At 36.7% G+C, this 27202-nt stretch overlaps 1 protein-coding gene across 4 annotated transcripts in view; it reads left to right on the forward strand.

The window, feature by feature from the left end:
- Gigyf2 (GRB10 interacting GYF protein 2) overlaps nt 1-27202 on the forward strand; it is a 120425-nt gene that overhangs the window by 73244 nt on the left and 19979 nt on the right. For 2 of the 4 annotated variants that reach the window (XM_047543342.1, XM_047543339.1), the window contains 13 exons: nt 308-487; nt 4233-4450; nt 4543-4705; nt 4791-4982; nt 8579-8775; nt 9833-9992; nt 13996-14162; nt 15002-15093; nt 16367-16474; nt 17458-17558; nt 19229-19329; nt 21355-21516; nt 24320-24478. In XM_047543342.1, coding sequence (XP_047399298.1) covers nt 308-487; nt 4233-4450; nt 4543-4705; nt 4791-4982; nt 8579-8775; nt 9833-9992; nt 13996-14162; nt 15002-15093; nt 16367-16474; nt 17458-17558; nt 19229-19329; nt 21355-21516; nt 24320-24478 — 2000 coding nt within the window. The remainder of the gene's footprint in view (nt 1-307; nt 488-4232; nt 4451-4542; nt 4706-4790; nt 4983-8578; nt 8776-9832; nt 9993-13995; nt 14163-15001; nt 15094-16366; nt 16475-17457; nt 17559-19228; nt 19330-21354; nt 21517-24319; nt 24479-27202) is intronic. The other 2 variants (XM_047543340.1, XM_047543341.1) reach the window with 2 other exon arrangements.

Below are 27202 nucleotides of genomic sequence, written 5' to 3' on the forward strand. Positions count from 1 at the left end.
GTGTCACTTGCTTCTGGGGAGTAAGACTGAGGGTTTTGTGGAGGGGGAACATTAATTCACTTTTCATTGCATGCCTTTTTAAAAAATGCACATTTTATTTTTGTTTAAGAAATAATTGCCTTGTCTTTTGAGTATTCGACTTTAAGGAAAGTGGCTAAAATTATATACATATATCCACGGTTATTTTATTGATACTTATGAATATTGAAATGGACACGATTTGGAGAAAGTTTGATTCAAGCTGTTTCTAAAAATCTTTGCTGGCAGGGGCCCATGTTTATTCCATGTTTTTAAATTTTGTTTGTAGGGAGACCAAATTTTGAGGAAAGTGGACCAACATCAGTAGGGAGAAAGCATGAATTTATACGATCAGAAAGTGAAAATTGGCGTATCTTTAGAGAGGAACAAAATGGAGAAGATGAAGATGGAGGTTGGCGACTAGCTGGACCAAGAAGAGATGGAGAGAGGTGGCGTCCTCACAGCCCTGGTAAGAATTTTGCTATATAAAACCACAAAGAAACTGAAATGTAAGACCTTGATGAAAATGTTAGGAATTAAGTGGAAAAGGTAAACTGGTTTTTAAAAAAAAAAGGAAAAAAAAAAAAAAAAAGAGGAGTCATTTATGCCATCATATTCAGTCTTATTACTACTAAAAAAATTTTCAGCATAAAAGTTCCCCCATCTATTCAGTTGACTGAAATCACTTTATTTTCCTGGGTCAAATAGTATAATTTAATGGGAAGCACCTGCCCACAACTACAAAAGTGAGAGGGTTTCATTCAGTTTTGTCCAACCCTTAATCTATCTTTAGCATTCTTTAAAACTTAAAATGGGGAGGAGGGTTGGAAAATAAAAACTTTTTATTCCAAGTGTATAATTATACACTTGTGTATAATTACAAGTGTGTCCTCCCTACAATTGGGTACTTTTGCTGAATAAGAAAAGCTTTATTCTTTCAATTTTTTTTTTTCTTTTGAAAATGGGATTTGTGCTTATTTGAAGAACAAACCTAAAATCCAGGTCAGAGACATAGTCACAAGTTCATTCTTTTGTCCCTCTAACTTCAGAAAAAGGAGAGAGAATAGTAGCGATAAGTAGTTTTTTAAGTTCTTCTTGTGGACTCTTAAGAATGCTTCAAACTGTTCTTCTTGGACATTAGATATGCTGGTAATTGAAGACACTGGTGCTTTGTGTTAAAGTTCATCCCCTACCAAAGTGCTGATTCCATGCCTCATGATAATCAAATGCAACTGTTGCTTGAATTGTGGGGTCATGCAGAAATCAAGCATATGAAGAATGTGTATATGCCCTCTGAATTTCATGTTTATAATAATCTTTTATCAACCATATGCCAAAGAAGCTTATCTCTAATAGAGGAAATTATAAGAATGTAAATGTTTTTTATTTTAAAAAATCAATTCATTAGCAAAGCCACTAACCTAGTTCTGAGTAAACATACAGGCACTTGGAGTATTTTATGGGTTTATAGGTAGGTAGAAACATAGTAAGGTTGGTCTTTGAATTGAGTCATACTGTATTTGTGCCAAATGCTTATGGCTGCCTCTTGGGGGAGTTTTCTGTCATTAGTGGGCATTGTTTACATCACAGGATTTAGGCAGTTCTCATTAGTCGGTATCCTGGACAACCAAATGTTATAGTTCTCTTCAAGGCATTGTGGCATTTTATGTTGAGCTTGCCTGTAAACAGAAGGGTTTGTAGACCACGTTCCCAATAAGCATTCAGTGAAGAATGGATAGGATCTGGACTGAGCAAGAAGAGAAATTCCAGCTGGTCAAAAACAAACAAGGTGAATGTTTTGGAAGATGAACCGTGTTTCTGAGCCCAAATGTCAGATGTTGATTCTATTTAAGGGACTTGAACAAGTAAAATTTTAGTGTTACCTTGTGTTGACCCCCACCCCAACTTAAAACTTGATTATATATTCTTTTCCTCATCTTTTCTAAATCTTTTTTTATTTCATAATTTTAACTTTCATAACAGTTTTCTCATCAACTCCACAATCTTCCCAAAATCTTTATACACCTTCCCCCTTATATTCATATCACATATATATTATATATGCTGGGGATTGAACCTAGAGGTGCTCTACCACTGAGGTACATCCAACCCTTTTATATTTTGAGACAGGATTTTGTTAACTTGCTGAGGCTAGCCTTAAACCTGTTGTAGTCCTTCCTCGGTCTCCTGAGTCACTGGAATTACAGGCTTATGCCACCATGACCGCCTCCCATATAAATACATATTTTTTCCTCATATTTGTGTGGTGGGGGGTGTAGAGAATAGGGACCTAAAAAATTAACCTAAATCATATTTTTTTTTTAATAAAGAAGGCCATTTATTTTTATGCCTAGCATAGTGAATGTTCATTCTGATTATAGCAGCCATTGTAGGTTAACTCAACACTTTAGATTATAGTAAATCTTTTAAAAATTGAGTAAAATTTAAAATATTTTGAATGAGTTTATCTTTTGAAAATAATGTCTAACTTTAGTTCACATGTTAAGGTCTATAAAGCAGTGGTCTACCTTAATAAACTGTCTGCCTCACATGTTATATTTAGTTTCATTAGCAAAATTTTGTTAATTATTGATAAGATAACAATAATAGGATGTAGTTGCTGAAACTGGCCTTGAACTTGCAGTCTTCCTGCCTCAGCCTTCCCAGTCACTGAGATTATAGGCTTGCACCACTCTGCCTTTCTCGGATATAGTTTTATGACAGTAGGACTCACAATTGGATGTGGGTAGAGTTGGGAGTGTGGAAGTCAGTGAAGCGTCCACTCAGCCAGCTGAACTTAGGAAACTTAGTAAGAGGGAAAGATGAGCCAGGTGCCTGTAAGGATAGATTCCTATCATGGTGCATACTTAGACTGTTTAGAAATGATCGTAGTAGACAGAGGACTCTGGAATTCAGTATTTGATCATAGAGACTCCTTTTGAGTTATGGCTCTGGATTTACATTTTAAGCAATCTAGGCATAAATTCCTTTGCTTTCATAGAAGGTGAAAGTAATATTTTGTTGTTATAAGTAGGGTTGTGGGAATATCTTTTGGAGAGTGTTTTATAAGATACTACCTGTATTAGGAATCTTAAAATTTTACTTTTTTTTTTCCAGTTTAATTTTTATATCATTAGCTCTAGAAAATATGGCATCAGTAGTAAGACCATCTCATTTTTACCTTATTTCTGTAGTGTATCTTCCACAGAATAAACAATCAAGAGTAGAAAATTCTTATGGGTTAAAACCTGCCTTTCTTTTTAATACTGTCTTAGATTTAAGTTTGACAGATTTTAACAAGTATTTGCATTTCTTTTTTAGAAAAAAAAATACCTTAAGTTGGATCTTTTATTCTTAGGCATTTTTTTTTTTTTCTGTTGGAAAGTAATTGTAATAAATAGTGTGCTAGGGTGGATTTAGGAATGTGCCTGGGGGTGTTACACAGAAATGAAAAACTCTCTAGGGAGAATTAAGAGATGAGAAAGGGGGAAAGGAGAGTAAATGTGCAATTGTGAAAACAGCAGCAGAGGATGCAGACTTGAATTCTACTTCTGTTTTGCCATTTTGCCAGTTACTTCTGTCAGAATTTTAATTTCTTCTTAACCTGTGTATTTAGGATAGTGGACCACATAAAATCTCTGTAATGTTATTAATCAGTGCTATAATTCCATGGCTTTTTTCTTGGGAATCAAAATTAGAAATGAAAAGTTGGCATTAATAGGTAGGCATGATGAATTTGGTATTCATTGATAATAGGGAACTGCTGTTAATAAAGGATGAGATTTTCAAGAAAAAAAAAAATGCTTTAAGACTTAAAAGGAAGGCATAAACTTCTGTATGGAAGAATATCCAGTGCAGTAAGTCTCAGGAATAGACCACATGAGTAGCTAATCAGCATGTTATTTGGATACCTAAAACATTAAAAGTGCTTACTTTGGATAAAGTGTCTTTTAAATATGCTGTTTTAATTATATATTCTGAGCTTTAGAATATGTTACATGGCTCAGTATTTGATGAATGTCAGTACTGTTGTCACTTAGTGATGACATATATACTCTGAGCTCTGAATATCAATTCGCTTAATTTTCTTTTTAGAAGACTGATCATTTGAATTTGTTGTCAATTGTAGTTTTCTTCTTTATTTCCTATCCATGATTTTGTTTCAAATATGTCATAAGACTTTTCTAAGGTTTGTGTCCTCCTCCTCATCTCAGATGGCCCTCGTTCTGCAGGCTGGCGGGAACACATGGAACGTCGTCGGAGGTTTGAGTTTGATTTTCGAGATCGGGATGATGAACGGGGTTATCGAAGGGTGCGCTCTGGCAGTGGAAGCATAGATGATGACAGGGATAGTTTACCTGAATGGTGCTTAGAGGATGCTGAAGAAGAAATGGGCACGTTTGACTCATCTGGAGCATTCCTCTCTTTAAAAGTAAGAAATTTGTTTTAAATGACATGGCAGACCTTGCCCTTCTACCAAAGCCAAATATGCTGTTGACTTTGGGTTTTATTTTCTTGCTACAGAAAGTACAGAAAGAACCTATTCCTGAAGAGCAGGAGATGGACTTCCGACCTGTGGAAGAAGGGGAGGAGTGCTCTGACTCTGAGGGTAGCCCTAATGAAGAGGCCAAAGAACCTGATAAGACCAATAAGAAAGAGGGAGAGAAAGTAGATAGAGTAGGACTTGGTAAGGCTTATTTTTGTGTTTTACCTTTTTTTACCTAACAAACCAAAATTTTCCTAAATTCATTTAAAATTACTTTATTTTCCAGAAGCTAGTGAGGAAACACCCCAAACTTCATCATCATCTGCTAGACCCGGTACTCCTTCAGAACATCAGTCTCAGGAAACAACACCACAGTTTGAGAGGAAAGATGAATCCAAAACTGATCAAATTGAAAAAGCTGAAGAGGAGATTCGGACGGAAAATAGTCTACCAGGCAAGGTGCCCAGCAGAGGGGATGGTATGTATTTGTGAAAGTAGACAAACCTAGGGTTCTGTCAAGGCCACTGATCACTGATATATCAGGCTTCTACTTACGCCTCCTAGAACTACTTCTGGTGGGTAAATTACTAGAATAGATGATTTTATCAGTAAATGCAATTAAACAATGTTTCCCACATATGAATTCATCTCACAATTCACCAAAATAAAATTTATGGAGCTCAGAAATGTCACTTCCCTAGGATGTTATCACATAGCTGCACTGGCATCACATGTAAATTGAGTTTGGAATTCTCTGCATTGGTTCAATTCCCAATTCAGACAGTTTACCTTCCCTTCTTGTAATGTTATTTGTGTGCACAACTTTTACACCAAAACACTACTGTTCCAAAAGAGGCCCAAAAAGAGTGCATGGATGATTCTGGATGTTCCATCACCTTTGCTAGAATATAAGCTTTTCCCTTATCTTCTCCAATGTTATTGTATTGGTTTGAACTGCTCATATGCCTTTTTAGGCAATTATTAATGTTTATTTCCATGATTATTCTTAAACATACATTTAAAAAATGACATTGTGATGCCTGATGTTAAAGGATTGTTTGATTAATTCTTTGGGAAAATTCACACCCTTTAACATGTTCACCTGATACAGCATTTTGCCTCAAAGGATGCTACTTTTGTTCTGTTCTCCATTTCCCCTGTTCTCCATTTCACCACCCTGAAAGCTTCGAGGTCCTGATTCGTGCCCTGTTCTCTTGTACTAAGGCTATGTCTTCACCCCAATCCCCCAAGCTAGAGTGTCATTACTACTTCTGTTTCTTTCTTTTTTTTTTTGGGTGCTGGGGATCGAACCCAGGGCCTTATGCTTGCAAGGCAAGCACTCTACCGACTGAGCTATCTCCCCAGCCCCTCTTCTGTTTCTTAAAAACAACCAGCACTGTTTCTCACACACTATTCTAATGACCTGGGTTTTTTGTTATTGTTGTGTTTTTCTCATTAGATTTAATACTTGGAGAACTTGAACCAAGAACTTCCTTTCAGTTTTTTAATGTAGAGCATAAAGCTGAATGAATGAACGAATGAATGAATGAATGAATAGATAAATGAACTCAACAGAACTGTGGAACTTATGCTGCTTGAGACCTGTTTGAATCATTGTAGTTTTTCCTCAGTTATACCCCAGAATTATTTGCAGTGTGCCTTCTTAAAAGGACATACCTTGAAGGTCTTACTCTACATTTTAGGATTGAGAGCAGACATGTATGTTCTGAGAAATCTTCATAGATGTACATTAAAGGTTAGTATTCCATATTTATAGTCTACAGGGAGTTAAGTCATGCAAATATCAATAACCCAGAGCAAAAGATAACAATAGAAGTTCACTATTGGCAGACACCTAGAATGCCTCAGGAGGCAGGTAGTCTTTGAACTCATCTCCAAATGATAAGTAGAATATGGAGATGCAGTTGTGACTGGATAAGTTGTGGGAGGGCATTCTGGTACAAGGGAGCAGTGACCTTACATGAGGAAGTAGGACTGACTGAGACAATAGTAAGAATCTGCTTCTGTTTTTATTTAGATACAGTATGAGGTGTGAGGTAAAAGGAGGCTGGTAGGGAACAGAGTTGGAACTTAGATTTGGCAGCTGTGTATGGGGTATCTTGGGGCTGCACTGTGCTCATTTGGGCTCCTAAGCAATCACGCTGAGTTCGATAGTGCACCTGAAAAGGAACATGGTTGCAGGTGAGATTTAAAAATTAAAATTGATAGGACTTAGTCACTGACTATCCGGGTAGAAAAGATGTCTGAGATGCTTGAGAAGATTATGGTGAAAGAGTGAAAGAGTGAAAGAGTGAAAGTTGGACACATTTGGGAAAGGAGAAAATTCAATTTTGGACATTGATTCTGAAGTGTTAATAAGAAAAAAGTTATAGATGCTGGAGAGCAGTTGTGAATAAGGGATTATAGCTGGATAGGACTAGTTTAGGGTCAGAGAAAATAAGAACTTAAAAGATTGGACAGTGGCACATGCCTGTAATCCCAGTGACTCAGTAGGCTGAGGCAAGAGATCACAAGTTCAAAGCCAGCCTCAGCAATTTAGTGAGGCTTTAAGCAACTCAGCAAGACCCTGTCTCTAAATAAAAAATAAAACGAGCTGGGGATGTGGCTCAGTGGTTAAGTGCCTCTGGGTTCAATCCCTAGTACCTGCCCCCTCCCCCACCAAAAAAAAAAAAAAAAAGATTGAAAAGTGGACTGAGAACAGAACCTGAGTATTTCTAATGTTTAGGGTTAAGGTAGAGAAAGGGGAACCAGAGAAAAAACTTTAGAGGCACAAAGTAGAACCAGGGGAGTAAAGTGTAGGGAAACCAAGGAAAGAGAAGAGCTCTGCTTAGAAACAGGTTTATAGTAGCAGTTGTTCTAAGAACGGGTGATGAGCTGGTCTCAGTGCATGCTTGCAATCCCAGTGACTCGGGAGGCTGAGGCAGGAGGATTGCAGTTCTAGGTTAGCCTCAGCAACTTAGTGAGGCCCTGTCTCAAAAAAAAAAAAAGGTCTGGGGATGTAGTGCAGTGATAGAATGTCCTTGGGTTCAATCCCCAGTCCCCCCTGTCCCTCTCCCCACAAGAGTAGATGATGAAGATGAGGAAGAGTCATTGAATCAGCAGCCAGTGCTTATCTTTGAGAGAGCAGCTTTTCTGGGGTGAAAGAGTAGAAGTCTTATAGTAATTGTGGATGGTGGTGAAGGGGAGACCACATGTATGGACTATCCTTTAAAAAAAAACTCTGGCAGAGTGAGAGGATCAGGAATTTGGAGAAGCTCTCTGTAACTGAAGAAACAAGGTTTCAGCGGAGAAACTGAAATTGTATTTGATTATTTCCATGAACCCCCACCCCTTCAACCTACCTTTGTTTGTGTGTGTGTGTGTGTGTGTGTGTGTGTTTGCATTTGTGTGTTTGCTGGGGATCAAACTCAAGGCCTAACGTTTGCTAGGCAAGTGCTTAACCACTGAGCTACACCCTCCAGCTCTCCCTTTCCTTCTTAAATTCCTGCATGCTAAGTGGTAGAACTAGTAGCCAAGACAAAATTGCTTTTACAATTTCTACTCTTACTGAAAAGAGCATCCTGCACTAGTCACATAGACTCCTAAATAAAGCATGTAATGTATTGAATTATATTATGACTTGTATAGGCACTTAACTTATGATTGCTGATATTTTCAGTGGAGGTTCAGATGAGGTATGGCACATTTTGAGAAAATTTGGTTGCTTTGGTAACAGTCTCTACTACTTGGACACATAAGGAGGGGATTAGACTGACTGTTGCCGTGAGTTCCAGCTCTAGCTATTGGATATATGTGTGAGTGACACAAGTAGGCGCTGTAGGAAGACATTTTAGGGACCTCTTAACCATTATCTTCTATCATCCTATGGAAATAATACTGTCATTCTAGGGACAATACTACACTTTTCCATAGGCATTGGCTTCAGTGTTCATGACAGGGGTCACATTTCTGTTGGGCCCACTTAGCAGGCTGCCCAACTTAATGATGTTGAGTTAGCCTAACAAGAGTCTCTGTATTTTTACGGATTTTCATTAGTCTAAATTCTTCCTCTAGAAATGGTTCCTGACATCCAGCAGCCCCTGACACAGCTCCCTCCAGACCCAGCCTCTCCTCTCCTCATACTTCCACCTCCTGTTACTGCTCCCAGTCCTGCGCCACGGCCAGTTGAGATGCCGGTTGTTGGTGCTCCTGGTATGGGCAGTGTTTCTACAGAGCCAGATGATGAAGAGGGTCTCAAACACTTGGAGCAGGTAAAATCATGTTATTCTTTCTCATCTCGTCTCATGCTGCCATAAAAATTAGAAACCCTTAAATGAATATTCAAATATAGAACTTTAGTGCATAAGATTTAAGTGGAATGGAAAAGTTGTTGGTTATTTTGTATTTATTTGTATGAGTAATTGTCTTTCAAATCATTTCATGGTTTTAAGTTTCTGCTATGTAGTAGTCATTATGTGAGGTTATTTTTTGCTCTTCTGAGTTTGCCCTTAGCTGTTTACTTTTCTTTTGTCTTTTTGGACATTAATTGAATGCCAAAAATGGCCAATAAAAGCAGCTTTGGATAGGTACCTTGTCATCTGTGTTTTTTGCCTCAAATATAACAGGGATATTAGGGATGTTAACATCATATTCATGTGTTTAGATTTCCCTAAGATTTTATGTACCACTGATATATAAATGATAGCTTGCCTTTCTGCAAAATATTTTTTCTTTTTTTTAATGCTGGGATACTTAGAGGAACTGCTGAAAGAAAGGAGTGTGGGTCTTAGTAAAACTTTTTTTTTTTTTTTTGCGGTGCTGGGGATTGAATCCAGGGCCTTGTGCTTGCAAGGCAAGCACTCTACCGACTGAGCATCTCCCAAGCCCAGTAAAACTTCTTTAAAAATTTATTTGTAATTGTAGTAATTGAAACTTTTGTTTTATTAAAATCCCCGATTTTAGTTTGTTCTATTTAGAACTGATCAGTGTCTAAAAATCCTTTAAAAGGTTTGTATGGTGCATAAGTTAGATTGTAAGAGAAAAAGAAAAACTTCATTAGTGTATTGATTAGGAACCTGGACTTTGATCTTTACCCATTTGAAATGTTGGGCAAGACTTGACATTCTTTGAGTCTTAGTTTTCCCCTCTGCAAAATGGGGACAGAGTACCTATTTCATGGTATTGTTGGGAAAATTGCTATCTGCTTTTGTTCCTTGCAGTGTCTTTCATAGATCAAGTAGTCTAATAAAAGGTGGGCATTATAACATGGGTAAGTATTGATTTAGGATCATTTGTATCCTTGATGTGTTTTTGATTTTCTGTTATTAGCAAGCTGAGAAGATGGTGGCTTATCTCCAGGACAGTGCACTAGATGATGAGAGACTGGCATCAAAACTGCAGGAGCACAGAGCTAAAGGAGTGTCAATTCCATTGATGCATGAAGCAATGCAGAAGTGGTACTACAAAGATCCTCAGGGAGAAATTCAAGGTAAGTTATTCCTTTCTAGTTTAAATGCTGAAGTGTCTGCTGTTACCTCCAAAATATCTTTAGAAGGGGATTTATTTAATGTTAATTTGCATAATAGGAAAGCCATCAGCAGACTTTATTTATATATATGAAAATATATATATGTGAAAATAATTTGAACACAAGGCAGAATATAATGACTAATATAACAGTGGCATAAGTAAAATGCTTAACACTATCTTCGCATCATTATCCAAGCTGGTGAAGTAGTCAGGTAAGTTCTGTATTTCTCTTGTGCTTCAGTCTCCTTGACCATCAAAAGATGATGGCAATGGTGTTGGGGACCTTGAATGTTTTGCTTAAGTGTTCTTCATATAAAGCGTAGAGAACTACTAAAAATGTCTGAGAAAAGATAGTACTATAATACAAATGAATCCCTTAAAAGATTGTGTGTGGCATATAATTTAGATTGGGAGAGAAAGCTGTTCAGAATATTTGTGGATTCTTTATTTCTGCCTTTGAAATCTTTTCTTCTAACCTGAAGTTGATTGTTGACTATATCAGTGTCACTTTCAGGATAGTATTTTACTGAAGTCACCCTGTAAGTTCTTTCCAATGTATTGACTCCCCTTCCACTCTTTCAGTGTTTATTGACTGCTTTATTCTCCTTAATATTATATATTTCTTCCTGGCATTATGTATATTTATTTATTGTTCACATCCCTCTACAATGTGAGATACCTGAGAAGCAAGGGCTTTGAGTATATGTGTGTTTTGATTTATTTTCAGTTTTTTCACCATTGGATATGATGTTTGTTGTGGGTTTTTCACATATGGTATTGTGTTTTTAAAGTAGTATTCCTTTTACTCCTACTTTGTTGGCTGTTTTTTATTGTGAAAGTTTTTTGAATTCTGTCAAACACTTCCTGCATTGATTGAAATAATATGTGATCCCCATCTTTGTTCTGTAATGTGGTGTATCACACTGATGAATTTTTATATATTGAATCATCCTTGTAAATCCAGGAGTAACTTGCACATGACTAGGTGTATAATCCTTTTCAAATACTGCCAAATATGCTTTGCTGTAGTGTTTTTTCAGGATTTTTGTATCGATATTCATAAAGGATTTTGGTATGTAGTTTTCTTGTGGTGTATTTGTTTGACTTTGAACTTACAGAGTGAACTCGGAAGCCTTCCCTTCTCTTTGATTTTTCTTTTTTTTTTTAATTTGAGAATTGGTGTTAAGTGCAGCCAGCAGGTGCAGGACTTCTCTTTGTCAGGAGAGTTTTGATTACTGAGTCATGATAACTGTCCTTCAACAGATATGTGGTTTTCTTATATTTTTTTTCCCAATCCTCCTTTTCTCTTTTAGTCCTCTTAACAGTCTTTCACAGAGCAAAGCTTTTTAAATTTTACTGAAACCCAGTAGATCTTTTATGGATTATTATTTTTGGTGTTAAGTCTAAGAATTCTTTGCCTAGTTTTAGATCTCAAAGATTTTATATTTGTTTTTTAAAGTTTTATGTTTTACATTTAAGTTTATGATCCATTTGAATTAGATTTTTATGTGAGGTATGAGACATACTGTCAAGTTTTGTTTGGTTTGGTTTGCTTTTACTGATGGATGTCCGATTGCTTCAGGACCAAGTAGTCTGTCCTCTCATGAATTACTTTCCTTCAACTTTTGTTAAGATTCAGTTGCACACATTTGTGTGGGTCTGTTTCTAGGTTCTATACTGTCTTCTGTTGATCATGTGTCTGTTTCTTTACCAATACTTCACAGTCTTGATTATTTGTAGCTAAACAGTAAGTCTTGAAATTATTTATTTATTTATTTATTTATTTTATTTTATTTTTTTGTGGTGCTGGGGATCGAACCCAGGGCCTTGTGCTTACAAGGCAAGCACTCTACCAACTGAGCTATCTCCCCAGCCCTAAGTCTTGAAATTAGATAGACTGATTCTTCCCAGTTTATTCCTCTTCTTCAAAATTTCTTTTATCTCTTCAGTTCCTTGTCTTTCCATATAGATTTTAGAATAGTCTTTCCTCTCTCTACCAAATATCTTGCTGAGATTTTGATAGCAGTTATGTTAAATCTCCACATAAAGTTGAGAATTGACATCTTTACCACATTGAGCCCTCCAATCCATGAACAGAGTCCATTATCAATTTAGATATCTTTGAGTTCTTTTATCAATATCTTGTAGTTTTCATTATAGATTCTGCACGTTTTGTTAGATTTACATCTGAGTATTTGATTGTAAATGTGTTATGGTTTTAATTGCAGTGTTTTTTATTCATTGCTAGTGTATAGAAATACAGTCATAGCTGTGTGGTGATGTGTGCCTGTAATCCCAGTGATTCCAGAAGCTGAGGGAGGAAGATTGCAAGTTGAAGACCAACCTCAGCAGTTTAGCAAGATGCTATCTCAAAATCTAAAAAAAAAAAGGGGGGGGGGGTAAGATGCTATCTCAAAATCTGAAAAACAAAAAAGAAGGGGTGACTGGGAGTGTAGCTCAGTGGCTAATTGCCCCTGGGTTCAGTCCTGAGGACCCCCCACAAAAACAAAATGCAATTGAACTTTGGGTATTTATTTTATATCCTTTGATCGTGCTGAACTCATTTATTAGTTCAAGGAGATTTTTATTTTCTGTTTTTGGGTTAGTTTTCCAGGTCAGTAGTCATGTCATCTGCAGATGGTGGAAGTTTTTATTTCTTTGTTCTCAGCCCTTTATTCTGTAATGTGGTGTGATCCTGTGTTCTTCTCTTAGAGGGAACACATTCAATCTTTAATCATTAAGTATAATATTAGTCACAGGGTTTTTGTAGTATTCTTTATTAAGTTGAGGAAGTACTCTTCCATTCTGTTTTCTAAGTTTTTATCATATGTAGGATCTTATCAAATGGATTTTCTTGTCTGTTTATATGATCATGTGATTTTTCTTCTTTACCCATTTTATATAGTAGAATTACATCGATTGGTGTTAGAATATCAAACAGGCTTTGCATCTTTGGAATAAACTGCTCTTGGTCACAGTGTATAATCCTTTGTGTAAATTGCGTATTCTTACTTGCTAATGTTTTGTTAGAAATTTTGTATTTATATTTAGGAAGGATCTTATTTTGTATTTCTTTTTTGTAAATTATAATTTGTCTTAATTTAATTGATTCTCATTTATAAATATTTTGTCCTACCTTCACTAGTCTTGAAGCATATAAAAATTGGAGAATGTGTTTAGCCCTGAATGTTTATTTTTTCTGTGTTCAAATGATAAAAAGTCCTCCAAATATTAACTCTCTTCAGTTATATCATACTTTTTAAAAATTTTTAAAAATTTTTTAGTTGTAGATGGACACAATACCTTTATTATATTTATTTTATGTGGTGCTGAGGAACCCAGTGTGCCTCATGCATGCTAGGCAAGTGCTTTACCATTGAGCCACAACCCAACCCTGTATCATATTTTTTTGACAAATGAATTGTTATAGAGATTAAATAAGATAAAGACAATGATGCTCCTTATAATAATTAAAGCAGTGCTGTGAATTTGAGATGTATAAAACAGGGTTTTGGCTACAGGTGTAGTTCAGTGGTAGAGAACTTGCCTAGCATGTGCAAGGCCCTGGAGTTTGATCCCCAGCACTGTAAAAAGCAGGGCCAGGGGACTTATTTCAAAATTATGTCTTTTATTTGATTAGTTAGAAGCCTATATGGCACCTTTAGAGGTAAATTATGGTATTATAAAAAAAAAATCTTTTGCCAGTGGTTTGGAGGCTAAGCAGGAGGATCTCAAGTTCAAAGCCAGCCTCAGCAACTTAGTGAGTCCCTAAGCAACTTAGCACGTCCCTGTCTTAAAAAAAAAGATAAGAACTGGGGATGTGGCTCAGTGGTTGAACACCTTGAGCATCCTTGGTACCCCTCCCCCCCAAATCTTTTGAAGATCAGACCTAGGGAATATTTCTTTTGTTTGATTCTGAAAGGAATTCTTACTGCCCTTTTGTTTAATTGGTATTCTTATAGGTCCCTTTAATAATCAGGAGATGGCAGAATGGTTTCAGGCTGGCTACTTTACTATGTCTTTGCTGGTGAAGAGAGCATGTGATGAAAGCTTCCAACCTCTTGGTGATATTATGAAGATGTGGGGAAGAGTGCCCTTCTCTCCAGGCCCAGCTCCCCCTCCTCATATGGTGAGTACCTTCTAGCTCACTTGGAGTACATGTTAGACACAGGAACACTTGGTTCTCTTTGAGACACACCCCAGTGTTATATCTATAAGAAAGGAATGGTAGTTCTTTGAAGGTAATTGAAATGATAATGGGAGACTGAATACTGAGCTATAATGGCCTTTTCAGATCTCTCCCTCCCTCTCTCTCTCATGTGCAGTTGTGAAAGAGAATTCTTCAGTACCTTTCTAGCAGAGGTAGTTAATAAAGGAAAAACAACAGCTTACCCTGACCTACCTGTGGTCTGCCTCCTTACCTCTCTAAGCTCCTGTTAGAACTTTTACTTCATTCATCTGCTGTGCTTCAGCATACTTAGCTTCTTTTGAGTTTCTTGTGACTGCTAGATTGAATGCACATTATCCTCCTCTTCTCTCCAATTGCCTCTTGTTTTCTGGCTCATAAAATTCTTAAATTTGAGGCTTTCCTTGAAACAAATATCACTGCTGCTTCAGGATACTTTGGGGACTTAAATCTTTGGCTGGGGAATCCTTCTTGAAGTTGTTCCAGGCCTCTCCCCAAAGAGTTCCTTTTGGAGGTTTCTTGATAGTACTTCCCTCTCTTATCTCTTGGTGGTACCTCCTGACCCTTCCTCACCTTAAGTAATCTCTTATAATTAAGACACCATCTTATTCCACTAGATGGCATTGTTTAGTTTTTAAAGATGCTAGAGCTTTTAGTTAAGGGTTTGGGCAAAAAGAAGAGTTTGAGGTCTTGGATTAATTTTGCTTTCAGATATATATATACAAAATGTGTTTTAGGTTCTTTGCAATTTGTTATTTCTTCCTCCACCCCTTTACCCCCAGGGGGAGTTGGACCAGGAACGATTGACAAGGCAGCAGGAACTCACAGCCTTGTACCAGATGCAGCACCTCCAGTACCAGCAGTTCTTGATACAGTAAGCAATAATGCAGCATGACATACTGTAGCATCAAAGGATCTTTAGATAGTATCTGTTCCCCTTTCTCTCACCTTTACAGCAGAGAGCTACAGGCTTCCATGATCTTTAATAGCCTACTAGTGGCATGCTGACCACTATACATTCTAACTGTAGTCTTATCTTACCTTTTAAATGCCAGACTTTTGCAGAAGATGACACAGTTATAATTTTCAAGGTCTGTATTTATTAAAGGAAGAGGCAATAAATGTTTGAAGAACTTAGTGCCTTCTGAGACTTTCAGTGGCACAGAGACAACATGTAGGTAACCCGGCAGGAAGAAGTTATACTAGTAGGAGTAGGCTGAAATGATAACGATATCACCCAGGTTGCACGTTCCCCTTATAGAAGAAGTAGGGTTTGCTCTGGTATGCAGGTTGTCTAAGTCTGGCCTTGGTGGCCTATTGCTTTTTTTTTTTTAATAGGCAAAAGTATTGCTGGGTCATAGATCTATCCATTTGTTTACAGTATGTCTGTGTCTGCTTTTGCCTCACAAAGGCAGAATTGAGTAGTAGAACAGAGACTGTATGGCTTGCAAAACTGAAAATATTTGCTCTTTGGCCCTGTTCAGATCTAGTGAAAAAAATTTCCAAGTGGAGACATACAAAGTTAATTTTTTTTTTTTTTTTTGGTGGAGGGTGGTTACTGAGGACTGAACTCAGGAGCAGTCAGCCACTGAGCCATATCCCCAGCCCTGTTTTGTAGGGCTGAATTGCATAGGGCCTCACTTTTGCTGAGACTGGCTTTTTAACTCGCGATCCTCCTGCCTCAGCCTCCTGAGCCATTGGGATTACAGGCATGTGCCACCTTGTCCAGCTCAAATTTAAGATTTTTTATACACATGATTTTATTTTTTGCAGAGGGTATTTCATTTGGAAATAGCTGCTAAATCTGTTTTATTTTTCACTTATAATCTGGCAAGGGACTGTTTTCATCTTGAAGGCATTTGGCAATTTTCTGCATTTTGTGGGGTTGTTGTTGCTTTTGGATTTTGCTAGAAACACATCTATGTTCACCAGAAATATGTCATCTATGAGTTCAGTTATTTTTGTAATAAATTACTTTTCTGTGTGACTGTTAATCATCATGAAGAATCATAAAATATATTTGATTGCTATTTCTAATGGTTTTGGGGTGATGAAGAACTGAACTTTGTCTTTGAGTGTCTCATTCAAGTCAACTATAAACGTAGGGTCACGCTTATTTATTTATTTATTTATTTAACTTTTTGAAGACAACAATATGCACAGGTTTTGAATCAACAACAGAAAACAACCTTGCCAACCCAGCAACAGCAGCAGTTGGCTCTTCTTCTCCAACAGTTCCAGGCTCTCAAGATGAGGTTGGTGATCATTCCATTATGTTTCACCTTTTGTGTGTGTGTGTGTGTGTGTGTGTGTGTATGCACCCATGTGTGCATTCACAGACGTGAAAGAAAAGAAAGGAAATTTGGTGTCAGAATATCAACAGACAACCCATATCTGCATATTGTACATAAAAACAAAATAGTTTTAAAAAGTACGTTAGTTGGACATAAGCATTTGTTTGGTTTTTTTAACTCAGGGGACACTTTTGAATAACAACCAAAGAGTAATAAGAACATTATTCCTTGAGAAACAGCATAATATTATGGAATCTGTAACAAAAAGTCATAGTCTAGGATTTTAATTTTACTTTTATCCATGATAACTCTAAAAATATATTATTAATGCTATGTAGAGTTAGGATTTTCTGGAACCCAAAAACCATTAAGGTAGGTGCAAAGAAAAGGAAATTATGCAGAAAGTATTAGGTTTCTGCTTTTTCACATTATGATTCAGGATATTTACCTTAGCTCCTGAAGAGTGCCAGTTACTGCTCTCAAAACCTTACTGTCCAATTTAATCAAAAGGATTCACATTTCTCCTTTGAACCTTAACCCATCCTATGAAGTAAGCAGTTTGGTGTTCTGTTTTAATGATAGGCAAACTGGGATCCTGTGAGACTACAGGACTTGGTTAACCTAACACATGGAAAACTTCAGAGACAAAAGCGCAGACTTTGTGACTTTTTCATTATAATATGTCACCACTGTGACTTTCGTTGAGATGATCTGGGTTTTTAAAAGACAGTAGTTATAATAGTCATTTAGAAACCAATATTTGCTAATATTATAGACAATTCCAGAAGTATGATCACTGTGCCTCTATTTTTGTTTCTCTATTTTGTGCCTCTGTTTTGGTAGTTTGCTGACCAAACAACCTGGAAAACCTACAGTAATCCAGAAGTTCCTCTTATTTTTGCAAGTGACAAGAACATGTTAATTTTTTAATTTCCCTTTTGCAGGATATCTGATCAGAGCATCATTCCCTCAGTAACTAGGTCTGTGTCAGTGCCAGATACTGGCTCTATCTGGGAACTTCAGCCAGCAGCCTCACAGCCTACAGGTAAACAAAGTGTAATAAAAATTTATAATTCAGTTTTTTAAAAAATGTTTCAGATTTGTATTCTTTCTGTTTTGAATATTAACAAAAAGTTCCATTATTAATAGATCACAGAGGAAGATTGAAGGTATTAAAAATACACTTTTGGGGCTGGGGTTGTGACTCAGTGGTAGAGTACTTGCCTAACGTGCGGCACTGGGTTTGAGTCTTCTTAGCACCATGTATAAATGAATAAAATAAAGGTCCATCAACATCTAAAAATATAAGTATTTTTAAAAGGCCTTCAAAAAATATACTGTTAAGAATTTTTAATGGAAAAGTCTTAATTGCTTTTGGTTTCTTTAATCAAGAGTGAAAAAACATGCACAAGTGAAAATATAAGTAATGGTGATTTCTCCTTTTGAGTTAAGGATGGATGATGTAATTAATATTGTAGATGCTCAGAAATATAGGAAAGAAAAAAGCATGCTTTGAAATGAATACTTTCCTTCATTCTCTGATATTTTTTGCATCAAATTAGAAAATTTGTTGTTAGATTTCTTAAGAAGTCTTGATATTGGTGAAGTAAGTACTTTTTTTTCTTAAGGTCTAATGTCTGCAGAGGTATGGCAAGGTTGAATAATGAGTAGTTCTTATAAGAGATATGAGTTGGTTGAAAATTCTCAGGAGCCATAAGCACTGATGGAGTTTCCTTAGAGCTGTTGAGCTTATAAAACTGTAGTTCTAACACTGACTCTGCAGGTTATGATAGTGAAAGGATGGATTGTCCTCCTTCAAAAACTTTCCATGCTATGTGTACCTTATTTTTTTCTTGGAAGTCATTTATAGTTAGGATGTTAAAATATTCTCCAGTGTTTTGGAAACTCTAGGTACCTTGTTAAACAATTTCTTTCTTTGGCTTTGTGTGCACTCACCATCCTTTTAAAGTCCATTGGCTTTATATAGATAGTATTTAAATGGTTTATAAGTTGAACGTAATGGCAATGTAGGAAATAGAGAATGCTGAAAAGTGGTGTCAGCAAACCTTGTTGGCAGTAGGAAAACTGCCAGAAGGCTTTATCTGTCATTTCCACATGACCCTGTGCTGCCTTTTAGATCACCCAGTCCAAATGTTAACTTGTGAGACCTCTTCAACCTTGCCAGAGACCTCCCCAGCTCCAGCTATAACACAGACTCTCTTTCTGCAGATGAAATTCATACTGTAATCATTTTTAAATGAATGGTTCAGTGGCATTTAATATCTCCACAATGTGCACCCACCTAAGTCTAGTGCTTGTGTAGCAAGAGACTGTGTGGCTACTGGAAGTCTATGGAATTGAATCGGACACACTGGGATTGAAGTCTTGGCATGGCCACCTGCTTGCTGTATGCCCTTGGGAGTTTTAAAACTAGTTTATTTTCTGTAAAGTTGGGGATATGAACAGATGCCTTTATAGAGCTTTTGCAAGCTTTTACCTTTTGATATCATTTTCCCAATAAATGTCCTATACTTACTTACTTTCTAGATGTATTGAAGGATATTGATAGAAACTAGAATCTGCTGGCAGTTCAGTCTACTTAAAAGCAAAACAGACGTGTTTGATAGAGCTCATTCAGGCCCAGAAAAGCAGTTTTTTTCATTATGCTCATACATATAAGCTCTGACTTCCCTCATTTTTCCCTTTGTCTTACAGTTTGGGAAGGCGGAAGTGTATGGGATCTTCCCCTAGAAACCCCAACACCAGGCCCCGCCCTGGAACAGCTTCAGCAGCTGGAGAAAGCCAAAGCTGCAAAGGTCTGGAACTCATTCCACCACAGCAGTGCATGCCTTCCAGCTGCAGAACATAAGCATTTCTCTTAATTCACGTCTCTCTCTCTTGCTAGCTATACCTTTTCTTTTTAGTTTACTGCTGCTTAGCTGGTATAAGTACATTCATATTATATCCTTTTTGTGTCCTGTTTTCCACAAAACAGCCTCAATATATAATAAAATTAATGAGTGGGTGATAGTTAACATGAACGATCATGGTTATATGTGTACTTTAGTTACATTTTTCTTAGTATGAACATTTGATAGAAATACTAAGATTGTGGAAAAATATCTACTGCATTGTTTATTGAACTCCTGATCTATGGCTTGAGTTCTCACATTGAATCTTCGTAGTCTTTTCCTGGTATCCACAGACATGAAACTGAAAAGCTGGACATTATCATTAGATCCTGTGTTCCAGTCACATTTCTTAGAGGAGCCTAGGAAACTTGAATTTGGGAATTAAAGAGGATATCTGTGCCAACTCCTGTTGCAATTATGTAGTGATTTCTAGGTTCTCATGCCTTCAAGTGAGTCTCATTATTATTATTATACACTTAATGCATTCCTGAGGTAGTAACAGTCTATTTAGAGGGCCCAAGATGCATGATTCGGGTCTTTTCCCCTAAATGAGTGAGAGACCCCATAGTTCATAGGATTCTTGAACATCTTTTGGTTCCTTTGTGCTTTGTTTTGGGAATATAGCTGATGAAAATAGAGTCCTTCGGGGAGTTTTCTGTCCTGTGGGAGATGGGAGGGCACATACTATTAGCACTCTAAGTAGCACAGTGTGGTCAAGAGTATAGGACTCAGCTACCCAATTTGAGATCAGGAATTGGGTCACATTTCTGATAGTAATACCTGAGTAAATTTCCACTTTAAGAATAGTAAGACTTATCCCAGTTGAAGGGTTTAGGGATGAGAGAATACAAGGAGGTGAAACTTAAATTGTATTTGAAGGACTAGCACCAGTGAAGACTTGTAAGTGAGGGAGAAGATGCTGGACTCTGGAGGCAGTGAAGTAATTTGGTCTGACTCAGAGACAGGTGCATCTGAGGAATAAAAGATCAAGAGAGGAGACTAAAGAACATGAGACAGGTCGTGAGGATACTTACACATACCATATTAAGGAGTTAGAATTTATTTTTAGAGTGAAGAGTGCTATTAAATCTACATCTAGGAATGTTTTTTTATTTTTGATTGGAATTGGATATTGAGCTAGGGAAGGTAGGCAGGGCTAGATGAGGTGAAACTTTGTAATACAGAGACTCTTAGGAACATGGGTGAAGAATGTGAAGGCCTGAACTATAGCTGTGGCAATGGGACTGGAGACTCGGTGCTGGATTTGATTTCTGTTTGGGAACTATATGTGATAAAATTTGTTAATCGATAGGTCTTGAAACTTTAAAGAATTGTATGTATCATTTTCCATTCTAGCAGCTTTACACAGTAGCTCTTGAAATTTTGTAGCCACACTGTTAGATCCTATGTCAGAAAATTCTTTGTAGGGAGATTAAATAGCAGACCTGCCACCCCAGGAGAGTTCTAATATTACTCTCATATTGGACACTCTCTGTCTGCAGTGCAGTGTGGAGCAGAGAGGTGGCCAGAATGGAGGAGAGTTCGTTCAGTTTAATTTTTTGGTACTGGGGATTGAACCCAGGGATGCTTTACCACCAAGCTATATCTCCAGTTCTTCTTATTTTTTTTTTTATTTTGAGACAGGGTTTCATTGAGTTGCACAGGCTGGCCTCAAACTTGCGATCCTCCTGCCTCAGCCTCCTGAGTCGCTGGGATTACAAGCGTGTGCCACCACGCCCTGCTTCTTGTGGTTATTGTGGCTCGTCAGAGCTTAGAGTTCATGCAGGGTTTCATCACCCAGTTGCAGCACCAGCAACTGAGTGAATGGCAGTGTCTGCACCTCCCAGCTTCTGCCAGTACTGCTCAGTGCTTTTGGGGTGCTCCTGTGCTTGGTTTCAAGTTTCTGAGAAAACTCTCATGTAATCCCAGCTAGAGCAGGAGAGAAGAGAGGCAGAAATGAGGGCAAAACGGGAAGAGGAGGAGCGAAAGAGGCAAGAAGAGCTCCGGAGACAACAGGAGGAAATTCTTCGGAGGCAGCAGGAGGAAGAGAGGAAAAGGCGGGAGGAAGAAGAGCTTGCCCGAAGGAAACAGGTAAATCTCTGGGAACTGTCTTGTTGGAGTAGGACTTGGGTGATCTGCTCATTTCCATTCCATAGTCAGCAGGGAGGTAGTAACAGAATTGGGATTAAAACTTTAAAAGACTCACCTACCAGTGCCCATGTAAGGAGTATTCTTCAGTCTTGTTCTTGGAATTCACTTCTTTTCATGATTTCCTGCATTTTATAAATCAATTTAATTTCAGAAGTTCTAACCTTTCTGCTAAAAACATGAGGGAGTTATTTTGGTAAGCAGCATAAGATATTTTTTTAAAAAGTCAAGTGGGTTTTCAAAAAATAAGATCTCAATAACATATACATAACATAAAATGTATAGTCTTGGGGCTGGGGTTGTGGCTCAGTGATAGAGTGCTTGCCTAGCACATGTGAGGCACTGGGTTTGATTCTCAACATCACATACAAATGAATGAATAAAAAATAAAGATCCATCAACATCTAAAAAATATGTATTTTTTAAAAATGTATAGTCTTTAAATGTTCCTTTCATGGCATTATATACGCTCATGGTGTTGTGGGACTTTACCATTCTCTGCCTGCTGAGCTACTTCATCTTTACACACTGAAATGCCTTACGCATAAAATAGGGAGTCTCATTCCCTGTTTCCCTCTGTCCCTCATAACCACAGTTCTTCTTTCTCTATGAATTTGACTCCTCTTGATACCCGTAAATGGAAGTATGCATCATTTATCTTTTTTGTGACTGCCTTATTTCGTTTAAGGTTTTTCCATGTTGTAGCATATGTCAGAATTTCCTTCCTTTCCAAGGTTGTATAATATGTGTAGATACCACCTTTTATTTATCCCTTCATTTGTTGATGAATATTTGGATGGCTTTGATATTTTGGCAATTGTGAATATTGTTGCTATGAACATTGATATATAGATACCTGTTTGAGTCCATACTTAAAACTCTTCGTATATATACCCAAAAGAGGATTTGCTGGATCATATGCTAATTTTATTTTCAATTCTTTGAGGGACCACCATGCTGTTTTTCACAACTGCTGTACCATTTTACATTCCTACAACAACACATAAGGATTCCTATATTTCCACATCCTTGTGACACTCTCTGGTTTTGTTTTTGTTTTTTGTTTTCTTTCTGAGGGACTTCCTGCTGGGTAGGAAGCCATAGCTCATTGTGGTTTTGATTTATATTTCCCTAATGATTGGTGATATTGAGCATCTTTTCACATGATTACTCACTGAAATACACTTTATGAAATTGTTCTTCTCTTTGACTTAGACCTCTGCCCTCTGTTCTTTCCCTTAATCTCTTAATCTTTCCCTTTTCTACTCTGTCATGTTTCCAAATAGGGAGGGGGAAATAAAAATCAAAACTCCTTACATTTAACTATATATAGCTCTCCCTTGGTATCTGCAGAAGATGGGTTCCAGGACCCCTACAGATCCTGAGATCCCAAATGCTCAGGTCCCTAAGCACATCTTCCTGTGTAGTTTTAGCCATCTCTAGATGACTGACAATACCTAACGTAATGTAAATATAATGTGAGTAGTTATACTATATTTTAAGGGAATAATGACCAGGGGAAAAGTTTGTATAGACTTAGCGTAGCTACATTTTTTTGTTTTCCAAATGTTTTCATTCTATGGTTTGATCAAACCACAGATAAAAAGGGCCAACTGTATACTTTTTAAAGTATATATCATTTTTACTTAAGTGTTTTATAATTTACCTCTTGACATTAATGAGTCTGTGTCAATATACCTCTAACTACATTGTCATATTTGCTGGCTATATGAAATTTTTTTATCTTCTGAATTATAATAACTTAGCCAATTCCCCGTTGTTGGATATGAGTCTTGTTCCTACCTCTTAACTCTTATATAAGAGTGTTTGAAAATCTTTGTAGCTAAGTCTTTCCTGAAGTATTGATAACTAGTGAGGCTTAACATTTTTCGTGTTTTTTTTTTTTTTTCACTGTATTTCTGTTCATGTGCTGGTCCATTTTTCTTTTGGGGCTTTTATAAGTATATAGACTCCAATGGGAAGAAACCACTCCTCAGTGACCCCAAAGTCTAGCCTTTGTTGCATGTATCCCACTTTCAAGGCCCTAAGAAGTGCTCTGTGGAGAACAAAAGGATCCATACTGAGATGAGAACTACTTAAATTTCTGAGTTATACTGTGTAACAGTATTAAAAAGCTCTGAGACGTACCACAGTGAAGAGATCCATTTAATTCTTTGGTGCACAATGTTCCTTAAATGACATTGACTGCAGGATGCCTTTCTGTATTATACTTGTGATATTGGTGGGATTTTGTTTTCCAGAACATGTTCTGGCACACATGACTTTCTTAGTACTTTTAACTGGAAGAACTTATTCTTACCTCACCAGGAATTTTTTGGTGGCTATGTTGATTTGACCTCTATGCCTTAAGTTTCCAGCTGATTAAATAAGGGTTGATGGTACCAATGGAGAAAGCAAAGCCTGAGTTCTAATGTAGCCCCTAGGGTTAATCAGTAAATGATGTAGCTAATAGAAAAGCCAGAATAGACATGTTAGACATGTATCACAATACATGTATTGGCAGTTTAACTAGTAATATTTTAAATACAACTTTATTTATTCTTATATGCCCACTTCTTCAACTTACATAATACTTCTTATTTTAGATCCTTATTATATACTTACTATATTTACTATTCACAGAGACTTAGCATGTCATCTTTTACTTTCCAAATTATGACATATCCATATGATACCAATAGGTAAATCAAGTTTAACCTTGCTCCCCTACCCTTTTTTTCTTCAGGAAGAGGCTCTGCGACGCCAGAGGGAGCAAGAAATTGCATTAAGGCGACAGCGAGAAGAGGAAGAAAGACAACAGCAAGAAGAAGCTCTTAGACGACTGGAGGAAAGAAGAAGAGAAGAGGAAGAAAGGCGGAAGCAGGAAGAATTGTTACGCAAGCAGGTGGCCAAATGTTTCCTTCTAATTGCTTCTTTGAAGCTAGGAATTAGGATGTTAACATAGCCTACCTAAAGCCTTTTCAGGTTGTTGAAAATTACTAAAATAAACCTAATTGGCTCTTTGTTTTTGTTATCAATACTGGGAATCAAACCCAGGAGTGCTCTACCTTTGAACTACAGTTTGCCCTTTTAATTTTATTTGTGAAATAGTCTCACTAAGTTATTGAGGCCAGACTTGGACTTGTAATTCTCTCTCCTGCCTCCACCTTCCAAGTAGTTGGGATTACAGGTGTGCAACATCATGCCCAGAACCGTAACTGGCTCTTGTTACTTCTTTCTAAATTCCTTTTATCACTAAATGAAAATCTGTTTTCTGGGGTAAAAACAAAATCGGTCTATCTGGGTTTTGCTCACCTATAATGATGAAAAATGTAAATCTTTTTAGCAACTTTCAAGTTTATATAAAATAAACAGAATAGTACATCAAATTCCCATAAACCACCCAGCTTCAGTAGTTACAGTATATGGTATAAGATGAGGATCTGATTTCAATTGGCATGTGAATATCTAGTTTTCTCAGAACCATTTATTGTAGAAACAGTCCTTTCCTCAGTTGTATGTTCTCAGCATCTTTATCAAAAACCAACCAACTCTGAATTCATGGATTTATTTTTGTGTTATTCTCTCATTTTCTTGGTGGCATGCTTTGAAACACTTAAGTTTTAAATTTTGATAATGTCCAATTTACTGTATTTTTCCTTAAATTTTATAGTTTTAGGTATTATTTTTAGATATAGATTGTTTATATCTGAAGACATATTCTTTTTTAGAGAAGTGTTTTTAACATATTTTCCCAGGCTGGGCTTCTCTATTTTCTTAGTGACATCTTTGATAAACAGATCACTCCACCACCACCACCACCACCCCACCCCCGCTCCTTTTTGATGGGTAGTGCTGAGAATTGAACCCAGGGCCTTTGCACATACTCTACCACTGAACTACCTTCCTAGCCTACTTTGGTTGGGTTTGTTTTGTTTTGTTTTTCTTGTCTTTCTCAAAATAAATAAATAAATAAAGTCTTCACCTACTTGAGAATATACCCTGCTTTTTTTTTTATTCTGAAAACTTTATATTTAGTTTTACAAGTAAGTCTGAATTGTTTTTTGTGTATTGTATGAGGAATGGGTTGTACCAGCATTATTTTCTATAAAGTATTTCCTTTCTCCATCAAAATTATTTGGTGCCTTTGTCAAAATTGGGTGTATGAATGATTCTTTTTCTGGACTCCTGTGTTCCACAGATCAACTTGTCTATTCTTCAATAAGTAATGTACTGATTTTTTTTTTTTAAATTGGGCATTGATCCCAGGGATGCTTAATCACTGAGCCACATCCCTAGCTGCCCTTCCCCCTTATTTTTTTAAATTTTGAGATAGGGTCTCCCTAAGTTGCTTAGGTCCTAAGTTATTGAAGCTCAGCTCAAACTTGTGATTCCTGCTTTCTCAGACTCCCAGGCTGCTGGGATAAGGGCCAGCATGCCCAACTTCATTGATTTGATTACTATAGCTTTCTTGTAAGTCTCGAAGTAATCCAGCATGACTTCTGGCTTTGTTCTTTTATTCAGAACTATTCAACTATCTTTTGCCTTTCATTAAAATTTAAAATCATCTTATTTTCTGTACAAATAAAAGCCTGCTGTGATTGTAAATAGGATTATATTGAATCATTGCAAATTAGAGAGAGTTGGCATTTTAAAATGTATTGAATCTTCCAGTCAATGAATATGGTATATCTTTTTATTGATGTTTTCCTCTCTCAGTAATATTCTAGAGGTTGTGAACAACTTTTGTTAAATTTATTGAACTTTAACAACTTTTATTAAATTATTAAATAAATTTTATGCTGTTGTTAATGGAATTTAAAAAGTTGTTTTCCAGTTATTTGTTGCTTCTTTATAGGTTGCACTTGTTTTGCCTGTATTGATCTTGTATCCTGAGACCTTTTAAAACTCATTCATTGCTTAGAGTGTTTTAGGTGATACCTTAGAATTTTCAGTGTGAACTATTGTCTGATCCAGTAGAAGCAGTTTTAATTCTTCCTTTTCCAGTCTTGGGTAAAAGTAAAGTGGACATTGGATGGTCTTGTTTCTAATTTTAGTGAGAAGATATTTAGTGTTTCATCATTAAGTATATTGGAAGTTTTGGGGTTTGTGAATTACAGCTCAGTGGTAAAGCATACACTTAGCATATATAAAGCCTGGGTCAAATTCCCAGCAATCCCTTAGGCAAAAATTTTGAAAGTGTTTTGTAGATACAAGTTATATGACTGTGGAATTTTATGTCTATTCCTAGTTGCTGAAAAAGTTTTTCATGAATAGATAGTGAATTAGTGAATTGCTTTATCTTCATTTATTGATGATAGTTGTTTTTTCATTTGTTCATGTTCTGGTATATTGACTGAGTGGTAAACCAACTTTGTGTTTCCTGTTTGATATGTTAACCTAATTTGCTACTATTTTGTTAAGGATGTTTGCATCTGTATTCATGAGGGGCTATAATTTTCTTAAAATGTGTTTGTCACATTTTGGTGTTAGATTATGTTATTCTCTTAAGTTGAAAAATAATACTTTTTACTATTTTCTAAAGTCTTATGTAAGATTGGCATTAGTTCTTCATTGACTATTTGATAGCATTCACCATTGAAACCATCTGGTCTTAGAATTTTTTTTG

The sequence above is a fragment of the Sciurus carolinensis genome, chromosome 3 (genome assembly GCF_902686445.1).
Source record: "Sciurus carolinensis chromosome 3, mSciCar1.2, whole genome shotgun sequence".
NCBI lineage: Eukaryota > Metazoa > Chordata > Mammalia > Rodentia > Sciuridae > Sciurus > Sciurus carolinensis.